We start from the raw sequence: 24496 nt of genomic DNA, 5'->3' as shown, positions 1-24496 counted from the left end.
CTTCTCTTTTTTTATCTCATCTGTTCTTCCCACTTTCACAATTTCAGTCATGTGGTATTCAGACTCGTGACTAAAAAACTTCCTTCATCAATAAATGAAGGATACAATAAAGAGTAGGAGTTGGCCTTTAGGAAAGTTAATTTTCAAAGTCAGGTGATATTTTTTAGGCATGTCTTTCATTCACTCTACTTATGTGTCTCCTGGGTTTTGACCAACAAATTAGTTTATTGTACTTTGAAATCTCCCATGACTGTCTTTTCGTCACCTGACAGACATCATTGTTTTCCTTGTTATCTTATTGCCTCTGACAACAATGCATCTATCCATGTCATACTTTTTATAAAGTGAAAACAAAATGTGAATATTTTATCTTTTCATGTTTCATCATAGATAATTTAACAGTGTTTCTGATGATTACATAAAGACTTTGAAGATCGTACTTTAAGAGGTACAAAAAAACGAATAAATGAGTATATCTGACATGTTTAAACCAACACAAAGTGACAAAAATAGCAGTTCCTCTAGAGTCCACTTCAGACAGAGTCTTAAGTGTGAAGTCAGTTCCCATTGACAGAAACATTAAGATACCAAAATGAACATAGATTAGAACATAAAACATAGATTAATATGGGTGTATTCACAGCTGCCAGTCTGTACAGTGCCTTAAAGTCCACTTCGTTTTGACTAATGTGATCACTAGGTTCCAACAAGCAGACGAAGGGGACTCCTTTATTTTGTTATGTACTCCTGGTAAGGACAAGAATATTAAAAAAATTCTACTGTAAAAAAAAACAAGAAACACTAATTTCAACCTTGATGCAGTTGTTTAATGATGTTAACCAGTCAGAAAAGGGAAAACATACAACATACAATACCTACAGCAAGACTAATGTGCTGACTCCAGATTAAATGCACTCCCCCCCCCCCCCCCCCCCCCCAAAAAAAAAACACTACTATGCAAACTATTACAAACAACAACTTCATTAGAAGGTCCTGTTTTTTTCTCTAATACTTTTTACATTGAAAAGTTAGGAAGAAGAGATTAACCATGCTCGTTCTGCCTACTACAGTTTTCAACAAAACATGCATATATCTGCAACTAACCAGACATGTTCCAATATTTTCTAGTAGTTTTTTCATTGTGTAGGTATGTGTAAAGATTGTCTCAGTGTGGCAGAAATGTTAAGACTGAAATTATAGGACTCACTGCCTTCTGAGACCTACAGTACTTACCCTTGCTATTAAGGATGTAAAAAAGTAGTTCCACAACTGGTAGCTCAGAAGATGTGTTAGTTTACCAGCTATCCAACTTTCCTGCTTGCTTTGAATTTAATTTTTTCCAGGGTGTGGAGTTAGTTAGTAATGAAAGAATCACAGTGCTGAAAGTAATCACTTCTCATTGGGTGAACACACATCGATCTGATCTGAATTTTACTTGATTCAACAAAAATGAATCATTTTATAACTATAAACATAATATATTTATATAAATCAAGCTTTTTATATCTAAGTGATCAAACAAATGCCTTAGTTGACTTGTTTACGTAAAATGTGGAACCGTCACACTCAGTGATAAAACTATTAAATGGAATTAAAATGCTTATTGCATGCACTAAATCACCAGATCAACTAAAAGATTTTCTATGGCATTTTAATTAGTTTTTCTTTTCAACAGTGTTGCATTTGACTGGCATATTTCTATGATGTTTAGAGAATTTTGGTACCATTTGATGCATTAGCTGTCACTAATAAGGAAAACTTTGCTGTGGAAGAAGAGTCATATGATCTGTGAAAGGTTCCTTTGTGATTGGTCAGATGCACCCAATGCCAGCCATTTGATGTGAACACGCTGGGGAAACTGTTGATAACCAGCTTCATGTGACTGCTTATCCTGATTGCCAATGTTTGGGTAAGTGAACTGGATATGTTGAACTTGCGTCATGGTATAAGGCTCAGATCAGTGTGATTCATTTATTCTTGCAGTAATATGCAGTAACATTTATTCAATGCAGAGAAAAACAGAGCCATCTTATTCTAACTTTGACTCTGACATCACATAAAACAGAAACTAATCTTTACCTAAACTTACAATAAGCTAAACATACAACATACATGAACATAAACTTGGCCCCTAAGTGTGCATTATCCTTAACCTAAATATAACTTCACATGAACCTAATTTAAAGGTATTCTAATGTTAACAAAGTTTTTTTCTTTTTTTCCAATAGCAAGACTTGCTTCTTCTCCCTGCAACAGTGAATGATTTTACATGTGACATCACACACACACACACACACACACACACACACACACACACACACACACACACACACACACACACACACACACACACACACACACACACACACTCTTAAAAAAGCTCTCTCTGTGCTTCATCACCACACAAGAGAGAGACACGGCATTAGATGGAAAGCAAAGAATAACACATTGATTTGAGAACTCTGGAGACACAAACCCTCAGCCCTTCTGTCTCACCATCATGAGGTTTGAGGAGATCTTGGATAATGTTGGTGGGTTCTCCAAGTTCCAGTTCCTGGTCCTGCTTATCTTGTGTCTTCCCCGTGCCATCCTTCCACTCCACTTTCTCCTGCACAACTTCATCTCAGTCATACCATCTCACCGCTGTTCCCTTCAGAGTACACAAGAAAATGAGAAGGACAGTTGGGACTCTGAGGTGCTTTCCCTTAGGATTCCCCGCCAGGACGATGGCTCCTTTAGCTCTTGCAGGATTTACAGTCCCCTTCCAGCCTTTAACATCAGCCAAGGAAACCAGTCTGCACCTTGTCCACATGGATGGGTCTACGACCAGTCACAGTTTCTTTCTACAACTGCCACAGAGGTAAGGATGAAAATCTAAGCTCTGTTAGAGTATTTTATCGCAAATGATTAGCACAAGAAAATCTCTACTAAGAAAAACTTCTACTAATAAGAAGGAAAACATTGATTTTTTTCTCTACACGCTGCACTTCATAACAACTCACTGCATTATATTACTGAGCATTCATAGAACAAAGTTACTGATTTATCCAGAGTCTGTTTCCATTCAAACTTAATCAACAAAGAGAGACAAAACATTACTGATAACACAATAGCTGTTGGTTATGATTGACCAAATCTCACTAAAATCAAATTAATGATGTCTGAATAGAACCAGTAATGATCCAGTCTTATTATTGTTAGATTAACACATTTGAAAGGAAACATTAATCATTTTGCACCACTGTGCCCCTCCTGGGCATCAATTCAAACTGAACGTATAGTGTCCCAGATAGTGAATTTATGCATCATTCATAGCACTATACTAAACTGTTAACATTTCTATTTATTTGTATTTAGGTGTGGAGGCAAAATCACCTGTCTACAATATAGGGAACAATAAATATTTATCTCTGCTACAAATAAATAAAGAAAAGCTATATATATATATATATACACACACACACACACACACACACACACACACACACACACACACACACACACACACACACACACACACACACACACACACATATATATAGCTTTTCTTTGTACTAGTGTAGGGTTTTTACCTAACAATATAAATTGCCTTGTGGCAACTGTTGTTCGGGGCCATATAAATGACATTTAATTGAATTGAACTGAAAATTAATATGGCATGACATTAATTTAGCTGGTAGAAATAACCACTTCCTATTTATGCTTACACTTTTATACTATTATACTGTACTTTCATGCTTTTACTTGAGTAAAGAAGCTGAGAGTATCTCAGTTTTCTACTTAAGTGAAGAATATCTATACTTCTGCTTGAGCTAATATCTGTAGTTTTTCTTCTGCTGGTTTTCAGAGATGTAATGAGTGGTTTTTATGAGCCACTGCTGACTTCCTATTTACTTCAAGCTAATAGGAACCCAGGTTCACCCTTGGGTTTCCTTAGCCAGTGTCAAGTAGGCCCATTTAGCAATGGCAATGCCTATTTTATTTACTTAACACATTTCATTACATGTAAGTTCAATGTACTGAACATAGAAGACAAAAACATAAAACCTCTGTAGGTTTACAGTGCCTTAATGCAATGGAAGCAGAAAAACAAAACAAAAAACCCCAAAGCAAATCAACAGCACGTATGAAGTGTAAGCCTGGTTCAATAAAAAACATTTTGAGTCTGTTTCTGAATATGTGCACAGTTGTAACTGAGCTCATGCCTGCAGGCAGCTTGTTCCAAAAGAACAGGACCACAATAGCTTAAGGCACCTTCAGCACACTTAAATCTGATTTTGGAAACCTAATTCTGGAGATCTGCACCTCATGACCTGAGACGTCTGACTAAACTATAAAAAGTGTGCAAGTCAGTCACTAACAGGATTTTAAAAGTAATTCTATATTGTACTGAGAGGCAATGAAGTGACTTAAACTCTGCGGTGATATCAAATTTAAACATACCATTAAGGATTATCTGTGTTGCATTTTGAATGCAACAAATATTTCTGTCTTGTCAATATTCAGTTCTAAAATGTTTCAAGACATCCAGCAGTTAACATCATCATTGCAACTAACATTTGTACACAAATGAGGAACTTGTCTTGGTGTCATGGTGTAAAAATGTTGCATCCTCTCTCATGGTGTGTTCTATCAGTCTGTTTTGCCTCTTGTTGTTTTTTTTATTATTATCATTTTTGTTGCTGCCAGCTGCCAGTTGACTTTCATTATCTATGCTGAGTTTTGAATTTGGGCCACTCTCTACCACTGCCACACATCTATTTTTATGACATAAAAAGACAGACGGGGAAAAAAGGGGGATTAATGGACCAATGCCTGACCTTGAGGAGCTGACTAAATTTTGTAATGTAAAACTGAAACAAACACTTCTGTATTTAGATAAGATGAAAGCCAATAAAGAACCTGACCCCCAAACCAACTGAGTCTTGGAGCCTTTGAAATATAATTTTATGATCAACAGTTGTTAACAGCAGCTGTAAGATCAAACAGACCTAAAAGTGAAACTCTCACTGTTGATCTTTAGGTTATTGATGATTTTAGGAAGAGTTGTTTCTGTACTGTGATTGGACCTGAACCTTGATTAGTACTTAAGACTGTGAGATGAAAAATACTAATTTAGAACAGAATATATATAAAGTTCCCCTCTCGCCCCTTTGGACGGTCTATCCTCCAAGCTCAGGTCTTGTACCAGAGGCCTGGGAGCTTGAGGGTCCTGCACAGCATCTTTGCTGTTCTTAGGATTGCGCTCTTCTGGACAGATATCCCAGTTGTTGTTCCTGGGATCTGCTGGTTACACTCGCCTTGCTTGGGGGTCACTGTACTGAGTGCTCTGATTACCACTGGGACCACTGTTACCTTCACCTTCCACATCCTCTCAAGTTCTTCTCTCAGCCCTTGGTACTTCTCCAACTTCTCGTGTTCCTTGCTCTTGATGTTGCTATTGCTCGGTATAGCTACATCTATCACAACGGCAGTCTACCTCTGTCTATCCACCACTAGTCTGTCTGGTTGGTTAGCCATCACCAGTTTGTCTGTCTGTAACTGGAATTCCCACAGGATCTTGGCTCGGTCACTGTCAACCACCCCAAGGGGCGTGTCCGATTTTGATCTAGGGACTCCAGGCCTTCTCAGCACAGATGTTTCTGTGTACTATGCTGGCCATTTGGTAATGGTGTTCCCTGTCTGTAAGCATCTTGCCCCCTGCTGTTATGTGCTGGATTTTCTCAGGGACTCATGGATGCTTGTTGTCTCCTCCTGGACAATGGTTCTGACACTCACCAGTCCTTGCCCTCCTTCTGCTTAGCGTACAGTCTCAGGGTGCTGGACTTGCAGTGAAACCCTCCATGCATGGTCAGGTGCTTCACTGTCTTGATATCAGTGGCTCTTCTCCTTTGGCCAGCTTATTATCCCTTATTATTTCTTTGGCTGCTAGTTGGATAGGACCGGTCCCTTCTGGGGATTCTTGGGGATCAGCACTGTTCGGCCTTCAGTTGACCATTCTGGGTGTCTCTCATTGACTACCAGCAGGTTGATTTGTGCTGCCAGACGCTCATAGAGAGCAGGCAGCTTCTTCAGCCAGTAGGCATGAATAATGTTGGTGCCTGGTGCTGTTCACCTTCTCATATTAGAGACTCTTTCTTGGATGTCGCACTCAACGCTCCTTCTGTCATTCTTGGGGCTTGGTACCTAATCTCGGATGGGTATCTGACCTGACATCTTGGTTCCCCCTTGCCATAGCATTTGTGTTGTACCTCATTGATCTCCAGCTGTGATAGCAGTTCTATTGAAATTTTTGAACACTGAGCTACTAGTTGTTTCGCAGTCCCTCTAAATGCTGGATATTGAAGATTCCATAGGTCCCACATCTTCTTCATGTAAACGCTTCCACTGGGGTTTTATGCCCTGTTGTCATGTCTTGCCCATTTTAAGGCTTCTTGTTCCAGTAGTCGACTTCTCATCAGTGTTTCCTGGTTCCTCAACAACTGACGCAGAACTTGTTAATCCGAGTGACGATCAAGCCAGTGGCTTCAATTATCTGTCTCTTACGCATATCTGAGGTAGGTTTGGTTAGCATGGGTGGTTTAGCCTAGGGACCCTTATGGTATACAGATGCCCTGGCCAGGAGAACCCCGAGTCTGAAGTTCTAAAGGCGTGTAGTGTTACCAGTATATCTATCTATCAATCTATATGAATGTGATGGAATTAAGGCATGGCGGGACCACAGATTGTACTTATGAGCCATTTATTTAGCTCACATCACACCATAACACACACCAACCCCTGAGTCCCCGTGTTTTAGCTCGGCAAGGCGTGATTAAGGATGCGTCCGACCTCCCTGCACAGCACCGCAGACCACGCCCCACCACATACCCCCATTGCCCAATCGTGGCCGGGGAGCCATCCGGCCGGACCCCCGCGCGCCTCATGCCCCGCCTCCGGCTGCCGAGGTTCCCCACACAGCTCCTCCACCGCTTCCCCACCACCAGGTTGGCAGCAGTGGTGTCGACCACGCCTGGAGCAGCGTTGCCAGCTCCGCAATTCGCCCCAGGTGGCGCCCAGCCTGGTCCCGTAGCTCTTCCTGTCTGTGACGTGCCTCCGACGACTGTGGCCGCCATTTCAGCCAGCATCTGGGCCAGCTCCTCCCTTCCCTGGCTCCGGTAAGGACCCACTGTGTCACCTCCTGGGTTTCGGCACCAGTGTGGTAGAATTAAGGCACCGTGGGACCACAGATCGTACTCATGAGCCATTTATTTAGCTCACATCACACCACAGCACACACCAACACCTGAGTCCCCGTGTTTTAACTCGGCGGACGTGATTAAGGATGCGGGCACCACAGACCACGCCCCACCATAATGAATTATTTGAAAAACTTTTTTTTTTTTTCATTTTTCCAAGTTGTCAGCCTTGTGCTTGTGGCAGGAATTTGATCAGATGTGAGGAAGTGCTAAATAAATTTCCAGGAGAGGCTAAGGAATTACCTCTAATGTTATATACGCAAATAATTGTTTGAGCAAAAAAAAAAAAAAAAAAAAAGGAATTTACAACAGTGTACTACTGAAGAAACAGAAATGAATATAGTCTCTTGACAGATAAATGTAATTCTCTTGGTGTCATTGCTGCCATAATCAAAGGTACTTAACCTGTCATTCTGTGATCACAACCTCAGTTTTTTATCTGCTTGTTAACTGCCTGTTGTATGTTGTATCTCTGCAGTGGGATCTGGTGTGCGACAACAAACACCTGAATCAAGCTCTGGCTACTTATTTCTTTCTTGGGGTCACATGTGGAGCCATTATGTTTGGACAGCTTTCTGACAAGTGAGTTCTTCAGTATTCATTGTTATTTTAAACCCTCAGGATCATCTGGCCCTGTAATCCAAACTGCAGGTGAATTTATACAGTCTATGTCTGAGAAAGAAGTATCAACATGCTTTAAGAAAAGCAATGTAAATAACATACAAACAACAAGCAAAAATGTAGAATATATCCCAGTCGGTGGTTTCAAAGCGTATCATCAGATCTGTAGCAGTATGTTGTAGACAGTCCAGTGAAGAGAGGGGCTGAGCTGTCAACTGACCACCGCCTATTAGTGAGTTCGATCAGGTGGTGGGGAAGGGTGCTAACCAAAACCTGGCGCACCCAAATGTATAGTGAGGGTGCACTGGGAATGCCCGGCTGAGGCCTCGGTGGGCCATGATCAGCACTTCTATTGCTGGGGCTTCTGCACTGAGCTATGGCCACAAGGTGGTTGGTAGGGATGAGAACTTAGCGATTCTGATTCCATTATCGATATCACTTATCGATTCAATTCTTTATTGATTCCCTTATTGATAAGTAAAGTAAAAATGTTATTATGCATGTTAAAAAAAATTCTTAAAAGTAATGCCGTACATTACACCCAGACATACGTTATACTACTTGTTAAGTTGCTTTCATGTTTCTCTGTAAAATGATCTGCAACACAATGTCTCATAAATACTATTTAACAATAAAAAAACAACAAGCTACAGCCCCACACATCAACACAAATCCCAACACACATCTTTCTCTTTGTATTTAGGTATGAACACAAAGCCGACAGCCCAACAAAACATGAAAACCAGCACAAAGACACTTCAAAGCAATCACCACAGTGTTTCTACTTTGGACACATGAACATGTAAAAACAGAGGCTGTAGCCTGACTGCTCATCAGTTTGTTACCTGTTTAAGTTCAGCAGCGGCTTCATGGCAAATGACGGCTCACCTTATCACAGTGCTGGGCTGGGCTCAGCATTTACTCAGCTTTAACATCACTCTGGATTCTTGGCGTTAGCATGCTGTCTGTGCAGGTGCTTGTGAAGAGCCGAAGTTGTGTTAACAGTGTAAGGCAGTTATTTCTGTCCTGGAGTAGTCTCCACTTTATCATCGCCCTCTCATCCTTTTGTGCAATAAAATTAAGGTAATGTTATTGTGGTGCAGGGAGCAATCAGGCAGAAGAACCAGTCGTATCAGGCTTGGTTAGCCTGTAGGACTTCAGAGGCAGCTGATAGGCACCAGCAGGCCAAGCGGAACACAGCTCAGAAGGTTAAAGAGTTGCTCTACCAACAATGTGTACAGTGCGAGTGGAGTGTCGCTGACTTCAACTGAGGATACTGTGGAAGGCGGTGGAAGGAACACTTTGAGGACCTCTTTAATCCCACTGACAGAGGGAGGAAGCAAAGACTTGGGACGAGGGGGAGGACTCAAGCATTACCTGGGGCTTGGTCCCAGAGGCAGTGTGGCGGGGTGTTTTGTGGCTCAGCTACAGGGGAGGGGTTGGGTTCCCTATTTCAGTAGCTGACAATGCCCAGAGGAGAAAGCTGTGTGGTGCGTGCGAGCTGAAGAGGGCAGCTGAAATGCAGATGGTGGAAGATTTGGCGGTGATGCACCAGGAGCAGGTGGCTGTGCATAGTGAACAGCTAAAGAAACTGCAGGTTCAGGCAGATGCAAACGGTTTCATCAAACCTTTTTGGTCACTCTGGCTCCTGCCAGTGGTGCTCCACCAAATAGAGGAAAGCGACGATTCAGAGGCTTTAGTTGAGATTTTCTAAACCAAAGTGAGAGGTGTGCCCATAACTGGGCAAGGAATGGGCCTTGACACTGCTGTTAGGGGAGGTCCAGGTGGTAGCCGTGTTCACACCGAACGCGATGGACGCGAATAGAGCGTCAGGTTTACATGTAAAGTCAATGGAAAGGCGCGTTGACGCGCGATTGCGTGTCCCGCGAAAATTCGGAAGCAGATTTGCGTCGCGAAAACGCCAAAACGCGTGAAACGCGCGTCAGTGTAGCGCGTCTGGCGCGTTTGACTCGCGAATAAAACCACGCGCGTGAGTTTTTGTGTTGCATTTTGTGCATATGCGCGTTTCGCGTCTACCGCTCGAGTTGGAAAAATCTGAACTCCAGCGTCAAATCGCGCCGCGACAACCAATCAGGAGCCTGGTGACGTGGCTGTTACCTAGGTCAAAGGGGCAGATCCAGCCAAAGCCTTTCATACTTCAATGGAGGGGAAGGCTAATCAATGCGGTAGCAAACAACTCGGAGCTGTATGACACCAGCTGCTTTCAGTACCGAGACAGGAATAAAAAGGACCGAGCTTGGAGGAAGATGTGTAAAGAGATCGGGCAACCTGGTAAGTTCATTCATTTCTCTTTTGAAAGTTTTCACTGACCCGGGGAAGCCGCACAAAAGCTAGCAAGCCACCGCTATTTTCCCACTGACGTACAAGTACCGTTCTGCTTTTATGCATGTTGTCATTTAGGAATATATTTTATTGTTTATTAATAAACAGCACACAGTGGTCCCGCTGTTCATCCGTCACTGCTTTGCTTTTTCGCTGATTTTTTATTGCACAGTACAGCATTGCATTCTGCAGCCTGATTGACAAATCTCCTGCGCTTGCCAAATTTATCACGTTTGGTTTTGATAACCATCGCGTCCAATAGAAAAAACAGCACAAAAACACCCATAACTATGAGCCTCATTCGGAAATAGACACCTGCACCGTGAGGGGAAAAGGCGCACGAAAGTGGCGGGCAGATGAAGACAAACCGCGGCATAATAATACTTTTACGTTTTGCAATCTACAAAGGTTTGCACTTTGAGAATCAATTGTGAGAACTGTGACCAGGGGCTAGTTATTCTGAGAACCCCTGCAATAAATGAGGGACCACTGTCTACTCTACGATTATTATATCCAACCTGTTAACATTTAATACTGTATTGATAGAACCAACTGATTCTGCAGCAGAGCATCCCCAGTCCCTGAGCTCCTGCTGCTGCACCCACAGATATGTACAGCAAGCACTGATACCTTTTTAGTCGGTGGGATTCCCTTGTGATCACCTTTACTAAATATCTACAACCAATCTGATTATATCCTGTTATTGTTTTCTTTTTTTTTTCAATGTTGAAATTAAAATCTAGTAGCAGCCTTCTCATTTCTTTGTGTTTTGTGCTGTTTTACAGGCCCACAGAGGAGGACTGCTCCGAGGCAGATGAGGGACGGGTCCCAGGACGGTCCATCGGCGGTGGAGCTGGCCATCCTGGAGTCCCTGAAGAGGCCACACCAGTCTCCAATGGAGCATTTCCTCCTCAGCCTTGTTCCTGCTCTGGAGAGCAGCTGGTCCTTTTTATTCCTGTCTCTCTGTAAATTCTTATATTTTATATATTTGTTTAATGTTTTTCTGTTTGAGACTTTTAATATTATTTCAAATAAATGTTTATAATGACTAATGTCTCAGTTCTACTACACAGCAAATGTTGGCACACGACTTGACACATGTAGAATTTATTTCATATTATACTAATGACAAAATATACTGATACAGTGGGATGCAGAAGTTTGGGCAACCTTGTTAATAGACATTATTTTCCTGTATAAATCGTTGGTTGTTACAATAAAAAATGTCAGTTAAATATCATACAGGAGACACACACAGTGATATTTGAGAAGTGAAAAGAAGTTTACTGGATTTACAGAAAGTGTGCAATAATTGTTTAAACAAAATCAAGCAGGTGCATCAATTTGGGCACCACAAAAAAGAAATGAAATGAATATTTAGTGTATATCAATGTGTGTGTCTCCTATATGATATATGGGGTGCCTTTGTCTGGATGTGCTTCCCATCCAGAGCTGCACAGCACAGAGGAAAGTTCCAGCGCTTCTGGAATCCCTCTGTGATGGAGCGCCAGTCTCCAGGTGAAGGCACAGCCATGAAGTCGTCCACTAGACAGTCCCAGATGGACGTCGCTGCCTGGGGGGTGATCTCGCTCACCGTGGACACACCGACTCTGAAACTGAATGCGATGGTCCTGAAGGAGTCCCCGGTGACAAGGAACCTGGACAAAATTGTTCAAAATCAGTATTATGTGTACTGCAGTTACAAAATACATTATTCAAATTCCAAAATACTTTTGTGATGTCAGATTTAAATCACAAAACATGAATCTTACATAAAACCTTTTGTAATTATAAGGATAATTACAAAATGTATATTAGATAATATCTAAAACAGTTGTGTTTTGTTTTAACTTTAACATATCATAATTTGATTGGTAGCAACTTTCACAACTACAGTGAGCCAATCACTCATAATTCCTAAACATGTCAATCAGGTAGGAATGAAGTAAGACATTAATAGAAATAAAGAGTTGTGTGTTGACATGTAGCCCTTTCCTTGCTTAAATCATTAATATTTTTGAAAAATTAATCTGTGATAAGACAGCTTATCAAGATAGAACCATGTAACTAGAGATGAACCAAACTGTTCACAGTTTTATCTAACTCTGTTTTAATAAAGGCTGTGACCCCTGCTATAGAGTCTGACAGCTGCAGGGATTATATACAAATATTCAACTATCCCAGAATTAAACCAGGTCTAAATAAAAAGGAGTGAGTATCACTACAAGGTTAACTCAGTGGTCCTAATGCTACAGTTTGATATCAGCAAACACCGAGCGCATACATTGATGTGACACCACAGCCATGCTATCATGCAAACACTGATAACAGCGTAAATCGAATTAAATCGGGACTTGATGAGAGCTTCTGAGTATCACTAGAAATATTATAAACAGTCGTCTCTGTACCACAGTTTGCTTTCAGTAAACACCGACAGCATTCACTGTTAGCATAGCACATCCATGTTAGCAGTGTATAACTGGATGGATTAGCATATTAGCACAGATATCAATAAAGGACTACCGTATTAAATAGTTTTACTAACCTCAGGCAGACGGACAGGAGCTCTGCAGGTGGGATTGAGCGTCTGTAGTTGGTGTCTAGGCGGGCGATGCTGGGACCGACAAGGGAAAGCAGGTCCTCAAACTGGCCGACGGTGATAGCGCTGGAATCGGCCGTCATCCAGGCGCAGCTCCTGGAGCAAGTGGTGAAACTCACCAAACTGCTCACGCCTCTGGAGGACCTGATGGACCCAGGTACGGCGAGGACGTCTTTTACGCTGCTGCTCTGCTCTCCACAGTACATAGAGAAGGGAGACTCTCTCTTCAAGCGCTAGCTCGATAGCTGCCATCTTGCAAAGATACCGGTCTGGCACAACTCCCTCCCACATTCCTCCCACATTTCCGATGGATTTTTCTTGGACATGCGTTGAGACGCGAATGTACACGCGTCAAATTAGGGGCGTTTTATTCGCGTCCATCGCGTTCGGTGTGAACACACCGTTAGCCTCCCTGTCATGGTTAGGGCAATCTTGGGCTGACTGGATCTCTCCCCGGAGGGCCATCGCCGCTGCTTCCGGGAGGATCAGACAGGGTTCAAGGTTCAAGGTTCTTTATTTGTCACATGCATAGTTATACAAGTATAACACACAGTGAAATGTAACCTGACACGCTCCTCGACATGTGCAAAAATGGGGGGCGGGGGGGTGTAGAGGAAGAACATTATATATATATATATATATATATATATATATATATATATATATATATATATATATATATATACATATATATATATATATATATATATATAGTATATACATTGGGTGAATGTGCAGTAGTAGCAGCAAGCAGGTGAATTCTGTACATTAATATGAATAGACATCTGACTATTTTACAGGATAGACAATATAAACATATTTAAAATTAAAGGAATTTGAAATGTACATTGTGCCTTGGTTTAGTGTCTGGAAGAGAGTCCTGTCTCAGTCAGTTATAGATGATGTGAGAGGGCGGGTGTTTCTACCCGCCCTCCCGGGAGACATGCCCCTCGCTAGGGGCTGCATGATGTTGCAGGCAGGTGGGTGCAGCCAGGCCCCACACCAGGAGAAGTGTGACTGCTGGACGTGGTAGTACGAGAAAGGTTTGTTGAGTGGATGGCCAGCTGGTGATAGCAGACCAACCCCGCCCTCCTGGCAGCGAGGCCCTCGAGATTGCTGTAACCCAGTCAGACGATCACTTGGCAGCGCAGCTGGCACGCGGCAGGAAGTCAACTATTTCCAACTCCAAGGAGGAGGTTCCATGAGGCTTCCCCAGCCCAGCCAGCTGCTGAGCACCAACACCTTCCTTCTCCGGTAGAGACCTACTCTATACCTGGGCTGCATGCAAGCCCTGATCCACCTAACCCTGGTTCACCTGGGGCAGACAGTAGACACAGTACTGTTTGTCATGGTACTTGTCACGGTATAATAGTAGGCACGGTAGTGATGTTATCCATATATGACAAATAAAACTTAAAACTGAAACATTTCACATAATAACAAATGGTTTACCGTCTCTTCTGCTCCTGACCCTTCACTTAAGCTCTGCAGCCTGAAGTCCTTCTTTTACCTTTGTGAATTATAGTGGTCTTTCCATGTAGAGACGTTCTGAGTGATGCAGAGCCAAGAGCTATTCTTGAGTGTAAACAACTGAATGGGTTCCCTGCCACAGTTTTAAAAATGTCCAAATAGTAGGAAGATTCATACTACTACTATAATAAATTGAGCAACCATATTCAAAAAGGTTGATACTTAACAAGGTAATAAAACACGGAGCTGCTGAATCAGATATAGTGAACTGTGCCACAGACAGTGAAAAAGTACTACACTGCTCAAAAAAATGAATGGGGCAGATTTCATTTGGGAAAAAAATGTGTTCGATATCTAAACAGATATGGATTGGGTAATATGTTGGAAATGAAAGCATGCCCCAATGTTTAATGGGAATGAAAATGATCAACCTACATACAGCTGAATTCAAAGATATCCCAAAAATCAAAGTGGAAAAAATGATGCAGCGGACTATTCCATTTTACCAAATTTATTTTGCAGCAATGCAAAATAGTACTCAGTAGTACAAGTATGCATGCACGGTGCATGTTCCTCATGAGATGACAGATGCTGTCATGCAGAATCATCGCCCAGACCTGGACCAGGGCACTCCTAAGACAGTCTGAGGTGCAACCTGGCAGCATTGGAAGGACTGAAACATAATATTCCAGAGGTGTTCTGTTGGATTTACATCAGGCGAGTGTGGCGGAGAGTGGTATCAGTTCCTCTAGGAACTGTATACTCTTACCACATTCGGCCATTGTCATACACTAGGAGGAACCTAGGATCCACTGTACCAGTATAGGGTCTAACAATGATTTCATCCTGATATCTAATGGCAGTCAGGTTGCCTTTGCCTAACCGGTAGAGGTCTATGTGTCCCTCTATGGATATGCCTTCCCAGACCATTTAATTCAGCTGTAATTAGTTTAGTTAAAATTATGGCTTTATAACAATTAGATTGACACAGATATTTCTTCATCTAAGCAAGGCATTGCACTACGTCATTGTTGTCCTGTGACTCATTATTACAACCAGCCTTTGTTCAGACAAAGTCAGCTGCTACTGCACTGATAAGAAAAACAAGCATGTCTGCTTATGTTAGGAAGTGGAAGGGAGATGTGGAGGGGCTTGGGGGTAGGTCCAGATTGTACTTAAGTAAAAAAAAGTCATGTGGAGACTGTTTTTGTAATCACTGACATGGACTTATTAGGTAACTAACATTTTGGGATTATTCAACATGTCACATGAGACAGACACACACACACAGAGCTCATATTTCGTGTGATGCGATTAATTTTTAGAATCATTTCTGGTGCCACACAATCAGTAAAATCTGGCTGATATCATAGGGACTCCATCCATTCATCCATCTGTCCATTCATTTTCTACAGAGTCACATTTGTCATATTTCATGGTCTATTGATTTTTTTCAACTAATTAAGTAATTTCTTGATCTACAGAAGACACGCCTAACAAGTGACATTATAAGCCGCATTGCTGCAACTGTAAGGTCCATTTAGTGCCATGCTAATGTGTTTAATCTCATTACATGACCTTTAATGCAAAAAAACGAAAATGTCCTTGGAATGTAAAAAAACCCAGAAATTATCCTGCAGTTCTAGCTCATCTAATACAGTTGAAACTCATTGCTAAAATTTGTATGTTGCAGGTTTGGTCGTAAGTCAATGATTCTGGTGTCTTTCATTGCCTCCACGACATTAGGAGCCACTTCTGCCTTCTCCACTTCCTACACTATGTTTGCAATCTCCAGAGCAGTCTGTGGTGCAGCCCTCAGTGGGATGTCAATCATTGGTGCGGTCCTCGGTAAGAAATTTATGAAACACAAAGTCTAATGTCCATTCACTTAAATTTCACTTAAATACATTTCTACAGTACCCCTTTAATCAGTGTAAAACCTGCTGTGAAGTGTTGTGCAATGTTTTTTGTTTATTGGATATTATTCTTCATAAAAATATAACTTTTTAAATCATATCAACTCTTTCTTTCCTTCAAAAATATGTTTCATCATTATGCATTGATTTGATCGTTAGTGGTCTGAAGAGAGAACACAAAATGCTTTTTGTGTTCTATTATGCAGAAGGTGTCTTTTGGCACTGGTGGGTGAGTGATGAGAGCAATATTAGCCTGCTTTTAGTCGGAGACCTACAAAGTCCACGTTAGGTTGGGAGTAGCTCTGGCATACTGTGTAATTCACAGGTTTGTCAGCCAGAAAGATGTGATATATATGCCCTTGCTCACCATTCCTCTTTTCTAGTTCTGAAATGCCCTTCTGAGTTTTTTCCAGTGTTTCACAGTACCTGTCAGCATTTCTTGTGGTCCCAACAGGCAGAAAGTCACCAACAATATCCCCTTTCGGTCCGAAAACACAGTTGCGCAATGCCCGCACTGCGCACACTGTGCATAAGCATTCTCCATAACACCGCGCGTCCACACGTCGCCCGTCAAACTGTCACTCTCCTGCAAGACTTCGGTTGGAAGTTCATCGCCCGCCTACCCACCCTATAGTCTGGACTTTGCACCCAGTGACTACAACCTGTTCCGAACGCGATTCTGCGAAAGCAGCGAGCGGACATGACATGGGCATTGTAAAACTCCCACAGCGCCTGCAAAAATGTAGAAAAATAATTAAATGTGTTTACCCACACCATCTCATTTAATGTTTTTACTTCATTTTCATCATTATTTACATTGTAGATTCTCACTGAAGGCATCAAATTTAAAAACATATTCTACATTTTCTCTTGCATTTCTGCAAAGTATAACTATATATTTTTCAGACATTGTCAGTATTTGTCTTTTGCAATGTTAAGTTTTTTTTATTAGTGTGTGATCAAACGTGGGACTTTGCAGGACTGCTAGATTTTTTTCTTTTTTTAAATATTTTAACTATTCATTAGTGAGACATTATTTGATGTAACAAAGACAAGTAAAATTTCAGGCTTTTATCTTTAATAGTTTTTGAGATATTCATGTTGAAACATGACCTCAGACACTTTCTTTTACTTCCTCCTCAGGTATTGAATGGACAGATATAAAGCACCGTACCTTTGCTGGTACTGTTATGAGTTTATCTTGGAGTGTTGGGAACATGTTTCTGGCCCTCCTGGCCTACTTTATACGAGACTGGAGGCATTTGACTTTAGCAGTGACAGTGCCCTGCATTACTGCCATCATTCCCTGGTGGTAAGGAGTTTCCATTTCAATACTAACAGAAAACATGTTATTGTCTGTGTGTTTTTAAAATCCAGTTTCTTCTGCCTCACTTCAGGTGGCTTCCTGAATCAGCCCGGTGGTTGCTGGCTAATGGGAGAGTAGAGGAAGCCAAGAAGTATCTGATTCAGTGTGCTAAAGTCAATGGGAAGAATGAATACATATCCAAACTGGATAGTGAGGTGAAGCTAATGTTACTTGTGTGCAAAATTAACATCTACAGCTATATAAGGTTTAGAGTAGCATTTCAAATACGATTGCTTTTACACTGGAAAAAGCATCAGGATGTTGATGTCTGTTAATCAAGCTTTCAATCCCCCCAAACCATTTTTAACCTACAATCAAGCTTTACACCTTAGTGCAATTGTCCAAAACAAAAAGTTCACAAAAGGCACTGGAACTCGCCTGGAGGTTTGACGGCACAAGTGCAAAACAGAGCAGTTCAAGGGCCCGTCCTGGACGTTGACAGCACAGGATTTCAGGCCAAAACATTTTAGGAGGCTGACTGCATGGAAAAATAGTTCAGGAGGCCAACTGTGGAGCCAGCGCTGGCGGCAGAGCAGTTCTGGAGGCTGACAGCAGAGCCAGTAGCAGTAATGAGACAATCCAGGTTGCCAGCCGTTAGGGAAGCGGCGACGGCGCAGGTGAAGCAAGTCCAGGCGAAAAAAACAAAAAAACAAAACAAAACAAAAAAACTTTTTTGGTTTATTGTACCAGGTTTATTTTTTTGGCAATTTTGCATATGTACTATGGATTTTATCATACATATTATTAACAGTTGTATTGATGCATAGCAACTTGAAATGGTCCAAAAACTTTAAAGAGTAGCTCAATTAATATTGCAATTACTATTGTTGTTATTCAATTAATTTTAATAAAATGGTGTCAAATCACATCAGCAGGTGCCTCAAGGCAAGCCAAATAAACCTGAATTAAAAGAAAATAGAATTGAATTCAATAGTTAATGGATTTGCTTTTCTTGCAAAAGATCTCTAATTCAAGAACAAGAATAGACACGCTCAGCACCAGAAGGTCACAAGCTGAGTGTTTCATCCAAGGGGTATCTGGCATCAAATCTGTGCCAATTCAAACATATCAATCCATCTACTGTGGTGACCCCTTGGGAAATAAGTGAGCAGCTGACTGCACTTTTTAAAATACATATTTTTACTTTTCCGTACTGCAGGTTCTGGTGAAGGTGACGGTTTCTGAGGTGGCTGAGAAGAACCACTCCTATCTGGATTTGGTCAAAACACCTAAGCTGAGGAAGATCACACTTGTCTCTGGATTCTTCTGGTATCAAGTCATTCTTCGAAAGCACTACTTGCTACTGTTGTCATTTCATGTATTTGTGTGTTTCATTTTGTGTTGCTGAACCTCCAGGTTTGCTGTTGCTTTCCTGTACTATGGGATTAGTTTCAAGATCTCAGGTTTTGGAGTCAATATCTACCTCACTCATTTCATCTATGGTGCCATTGAAGTTCCTGCCAAAGTCTTCGCCTTCTTCATCTTGGACTGGATTGGTCGACGAAATGGCCAGGCGTGGTTTCTAATCATAACAGGATCTCTGATTGGAATAAACACATTCATTCCTCTAGGTTAAATAACTTCCCGCCCTATTTACACTTAAAGTAAATGAGACTTGCAGACCTTTCTTTATTTAGTTAGTTTTAGTTAGCTTCATAAATCCACTCCAAGGTTTCTGATACCTTACACATCTTTGATCTGTTTCTTGCTCAGAGTTCTCTGTGCTTCGTACATGCATTGCTGTTGTGGCAAAAGGTTTCTCTGAGGCAGCTTTCACCACCGGATTCCTTTATTCGGCTGAACTCTACCCAACTGTCCTCAGGTATAACCCCTTGAGGGTTCTGAAGCATCACCATTTAACATCAAGTGCGCAGAAATAATGCTCTTTTAGTTACAAATTTTATGCAGTAAATGTACTTTGTGATGCAGCATTAAAACCATAGTTCCTGGTTGTGTTGTTGGGCAGGCAATGTGGTATAGGTTACACCTCGTGTATCTGTCGGATTGGGAGTTCCCTGGCTCCACTGATCATGCTGCTGAATGATGTCTGGCATCTTCTGCCCCCTCTGATCTTTGCTGGCACTGGAATTATCAGCGGCAGCTTGGTCTTCCTGCTCCCCGAGACACTCAATGTCCGTCTGCCTGAAAACATTGTTGATGTTGAAGAGGGAAGGTACGGTATAGACAAGACAGCAAAAAAGCAAATCAGAGAGTAACATTCAAACATGAGTCATAAGTTAAATTTAATCTCAAAGTATCTGTATCCTGGAAGTACTTTATTGCTATGTAATGTAATGTGTTAGTCCCCATAGGGAAATAGTTCCTCTGCATTTAACCCATTCACCCAGTGAAGCAGTGGGCAGCCACCAATGCAGCGCCCGGGGAGCAGTGTGTAGGGACGGTAACTTGCTCAGGGGTACCTCAGGGTAGCCGTTCAGTGGAGTTGAACCCCCGACCTTCCGATCATGGGGCTACCACTCTACCTACTGAGCTATCCCTGCCCCAGTGCAGAGCAGGAATAGCTCACCATAGACATAAACTGTGAACACATACCAACAAACAGACCAAACCTGCCTCACTGTCAAGATATTCAGTAGGGATGGGAATAAGATAAGAAATTAGCACTTTGTTTCTGTTATCGATATCACTTAGGAATCCAACTCCTTATCGATTCTCATTGGGTTCTTATTGGCTGTGATTCAAAGCAATCACAACAGTTATCCTACTTTAGAAACATGAACAATTAAAAACAGAGGCTGCAGCCTGACTGCTCATCAGATTGTTCCCTGTTGAAGTTCAGGGTCTGGCTTCTGGGATGGGGTCACTCAGCTTTATCATCACTTTGGGTTCTTGTCTAGCTTAGTGTTAGTATGCTGTCTGTGCAAGCGCTTGCAAAGAGTGGAAGCTGTCCTAGAGCAGCAGAGCTCTTGTTCTTTATGCAAAAGAAATCAGAGTGGGGTCAGAATATCCACCTTGCAGACTGTGCCACTATTTTCCTCCTCTGGCACACAAACTGAAATCAGTTGATTGTAATACAAGTGCAAGTGGAATCGATCAGCAATAAGGTTGATAGTGTGGAGATCAGGGAAATATTTTACTGCTACTATTCATAACCATTATCATTAACCATTGCATTAATTCTTATTCTCATCAAAAACATTGATTGAAGCTGTTGGCATTATGTTATAATTTGTATTACTGGTGTTATCATAATCACGTACTAACCTTTTCATTACAGGTGTAGTTGTAATCATTTTATATACACTTTGCATTTCTGTGTTTATTTAAAGAATTGAAGCTCAGTCAGGTAGTTGAAGGTCGTGAACTTTGTTTGGCGCTATGATCAGACAATACATGGTGTAAGGGATGTTGAGCTATGGAAAGAACACGCTTACACAACTCATATTTTACATTCTTTTATTAAGCCTTGAGTAGGGGCATTTTGGTAAAACATTTATTCAATAGATCACACATACTTTTAGTTAAGATTATTACACATACCACTGAGAGCTTCTGTCTGGGAAAAGGTTAGAAGCGCCAATGGGCGGGGTGAGGCTGAGTGCGTTGCAGGTCGACATACACACACAGACAACAGTTGGGCTCATGTTTAGGCTATGAGTTCGAATAACAGTTTGCAAATGCCTGTAGCTGCAAAAGTATGCTGCAGGAGATAAGTGAGAGTCGGCACCTGGCCTCGAGACGGAGTGAAGGCTCTTTCCATATATGTCGAAAGTCGTCAATATTATTGTATGTGAATTGTATCTGTTTGACGCATGAGGGGGCGTCATAAACCAAACCCTGATGGTATAAAACAACCGTTTGTGTATTATTGGGCGGAGATCGATGCTGTCTCCGGGCAGTGTTCATCTCCCCACGCGTGTGTTCATTAAAATCATTGTTTGATCGAAGCTCTTCTGGACCATTATTGTTTTTGTGCTCACCCTCAATATCTGAACCCGTAACAATAGGCATTCAGAATGACAATTCCAAGGAACTGAACTTGGTGCCCTTTTATTATATTTTGTTCTTGACAAGTACTGGATTTTGTTAAGAAAAGTAAAACATGGAAAAGTCATGTCAATGTTGCTGTCTTAAATTACTGATGCTTTATTTTACTCTTAACAAATGAGAGAAAAAAAATGACTGTTTTTATCTGTTTTTCTTTTCTATGTAGACACATGCAGGACGATGCAAAGGAAGATGCAGAGATTGAGCTGGTAAACTGTACAGAGGCAGCAGCATCGAAAGAAGACTGATCAGCTGCTGGCCAGAGAAGACTTTCTTTTTGATGGTTCTGGTTCATTAACACATGAATTATTGCTCACTATTGGGAGTTTACAGACTAGTGACTATTCTGTTCTGATCTTCATTTTGACCTCATATTGTTTCAGTTAGGACTGTTCAGTACAATATAGCATGAAGCATCATTTGTCATTTTATTGTTTCAAGCCTTGAAGTCTAATTTCAAAACTGTCAACCAACCGCTACTCATACTCAGCTTTCAATGTGCCTAATGTTAATAACAAACACTTGTTTGAGGTTGTCTTTCCTGGTTTGTTCTGTGTTCCCTGGTACCACAGTCTCATCTGCACTTGTCTTTTGCTTTCCATGTTCCCCTGTCTGGTCCTCTATGTTAAGTTAACCCTTGTTTCTCGTTCAGTCGCATCTTCCTGTTTTTTCCCCCCCAGTAACTGTGGCTTTCTGTGACTCTTGTTGTGTTTACTTCCCCTTTCTCATCATGTTTCTAGTTACAGCTGTGTGTTCCACCTGGTGCGTCTCCTCTTATTGTCCTGAGTGTATATGTTTTTTTATTGTCTGCACTCCATTATATGGAAGAGGTGCTCTTTAGAACGGATACACACAGGCTAGAAATATCAACAAACTCTGAGGCACTCTCTTTCAAACAGACTCTTTTATTTTCACAGAATGGGTATAATTAATTCAAAAACAAACAAACAAAAAAACTGGATCTGAATCTTTTCTAGTAGTGTTTCATCAATAGTGATCTACCACATATGACATTCCACCAATAGTTTCTACTGTTGGGAGAGGTGGGATTGAAAGAAATTGAAGATGTAATGAGCTTACCTCTAATTACATCAGAGAGAGGGTAAAAGAGTTTAACATCCAACCTTTTAAAGTGATAATCAGTGCTAAAACAGTTTATCTATATGTGATTTTGCTAACAGTTGACTGTTTTCTGATCAAAAATCTAATCAAAGTAAATGTAATTATTATGTTGAATGAGACTGTCTGTAGACTCCTCTTGTTAATGTTTTGGGCAAAGCAGATATTGTTGGCACAAGAAAGCATTCGGACCATGAGCTTGCTAAAACAGGTTAAAAACAAGTTAAACACTTTATAGTCTGTTTAAAGTCGTATCATATTCTATAAATCATGTTTGTGCTGGATATCCTGTGAGCAATAAAAAACAGTTGTTCATGAGCACCGACACACAGGTCCATATCTTGATTTTTATATAAAACATAAAATGTATAAGCGCCCAAGAAGACACCGTGAAGGCTTCCTGGCCATCCAGTGAAACTGTTGGGAAGACAACGTTGGAGAAACGTGAACATTTTATTTGTACTGTATAATCTGCAGATTCTGACAGAAATCTGCAACTATCCTTTGAAGCACCGCTCCTCTCTAAAACAGCAATAAGGATCATTATTAGGCCAAATGTAAATAACAAAATAACTTTATAACTTAAAGCAAAATTGGGAAATGTAAAGTCCGAAACAAGTCTTTATATTAAGGCCATTAGTCAAACAATACTGTTCGGTCTGGGTCTAAACAGAGCGCGTTGTGTGTGACGTCTTCTTTTGCGCATGCGGGCGCTTTGAGGGTTCACACTAGAGCGCGTTTGCTGTCATATTTTATCTGTAGTGTGAACAAGCAAAAAAATTGGATTTGATCAAAAAATCGGAATTGAGCATTAAGACCTGCAGTGTGAACGTAGCCAAAAAGAAAAACCCTTGTCTCCCCTTAGTCTGCTATCAAAGGGTTAGAGTTTATCCACAATCTGCATGGGCAAACCATCTGCAGGCCTCACAGCTTTCCTGTTTTCAGATGGACATGCTCTCAGAAACAAAGCTATGAAACTGAAAAAAGGTTTCGGTGACAAGAGCCAGTTGTGGCAACAAGATGGCACACACACACTATGTATTAGTTATACACACACATAGACAAAAATCAACAAATCAAAACTTACAATGCCCTCTTACAATATTTACAATAACTAAAAACTGTGTAGTTAGGCTTTTAAATGTTTTCTAAAATAAGGAATTGTAGCTAGTTCTCTATTTGCATAAGGCAGTTAATTCCACTTAAAAGATGCTCTAAATATAACAGTTGTTCAAAAAGTTACTTTTAACTTGAGGAATTACTAAATTCCAGTTTGTTAGAAATCATGTTGCATGATTATGTATTTCATCTGGATACTGCAGTTGAGCAGAGAAACAAATGTGATGTGCTTAACAGTATTGCTTTCTTTATAAATAAAAGTAAGCCGTAGTGTAATTTAGCTTGTACACGAAGCCAGAAAAGTTTATTATGCATTTGATCGATACTAGTGTAGTATGAACATCTTAACATTACTCTGGCCGCCCTATTCTTGTCACGGCTGCGGCAGCAGTCGTGTGGGGTTGAAGGGAAAAGGACCCAATCGTAGGCCCTGATGATGCAATGAATGAGCTTTATTTACATGATGTGATAATACAGAAACTAAGAACAAACCTAAACTGGGACAATCTAACCAACAAATATAAAACCATAATTCAGAGGGAAAACATGCTATGATGATATGGTAGCTGCCTGAAATGATGGTGGTTTTCCTTTAGTGCGAACAACTGCATGTCAGTTTCACACTTGGTCTAACAGTCCGTCACTGGTCTTTCAGAGCCGTGAGCTTCTCTGACATGTTATCAATTTTGCACTCAAC

The 24496-nt window shown here is 41.1% G+C and overlaps 2 protein-coding genes across 2 annotated transcripts; one reads left to right on the top strand and one right to left on the bottom strand.

Annotated features, from left to right (window-relative positions):
• Window positions 1-1874: 1874 nt before the first annotated feature.
• On the top strand, window positions 1875-23024 carry slc22a7a (solute carrier family 22 member 7a). The gene is made up of 11 exons (XM_080881512.1): window positions 1875-1909; window positions 2229-2860; window positions 7717-7820; window positions 15965-16119; window positions 17331-17499; window positions 17585-17708; window positions 18713-18822; window positions 18910-19124; window positions 19267-19375; window positions 19520-19726; window positions 21728-23024. Exons 2-11 carry the CDS (start codon window positions 2501-2503, stop codon window positions 21807-21809), a joined length of 1635 nt encoding a protein of 544 aa, XP_080737638.1. The 5' UTR covers window positions 1875-1909; window positions 2229-2500; the 3' UTR covers window positions 21810-23024.
• On the bottom strand, window positions 10999-13210 carry LOC308396314 (uncharacterized protein). The gene is made up of 2 exons (XM_080881513.1): window positions 12748-13210; window positions 10999-11860 (listed from the first exon to the last, which is right to left on the bottom strand). The coding sequence occupies exons 1-2, from the start codon at window positions 13005-13007 to the stop codon at window positions 11590-11592; spliced, it is 531 nt and encodes a 176-aa protein (XP_080737639.1). The 5' UTR covers window positions 13008-13210; the 3' UTR covers window positions 10999-11589.
• Window positions 23025-24496: the final 1472 nt, after the last annotated feature.

The sequence above is a fragment of the Rhamphochromis sp. 'chilingali' genome (genome assembly GCF_963969265.1).
Source record: "Rhamphochromis sp. 'chilingali' genome assembly, chromosome: 4".
Classification (NCBI taxonomy): Eukaryota; Metazoa; Chordata; class Actinopteri; order Cichliformes; family Cichlidae; genus Rhamphochromis; species Rhamphochromis sp. 'chilingali'.
This window is presented reverse-complemented; position numbering and strand designations above follow the sequence as displayed.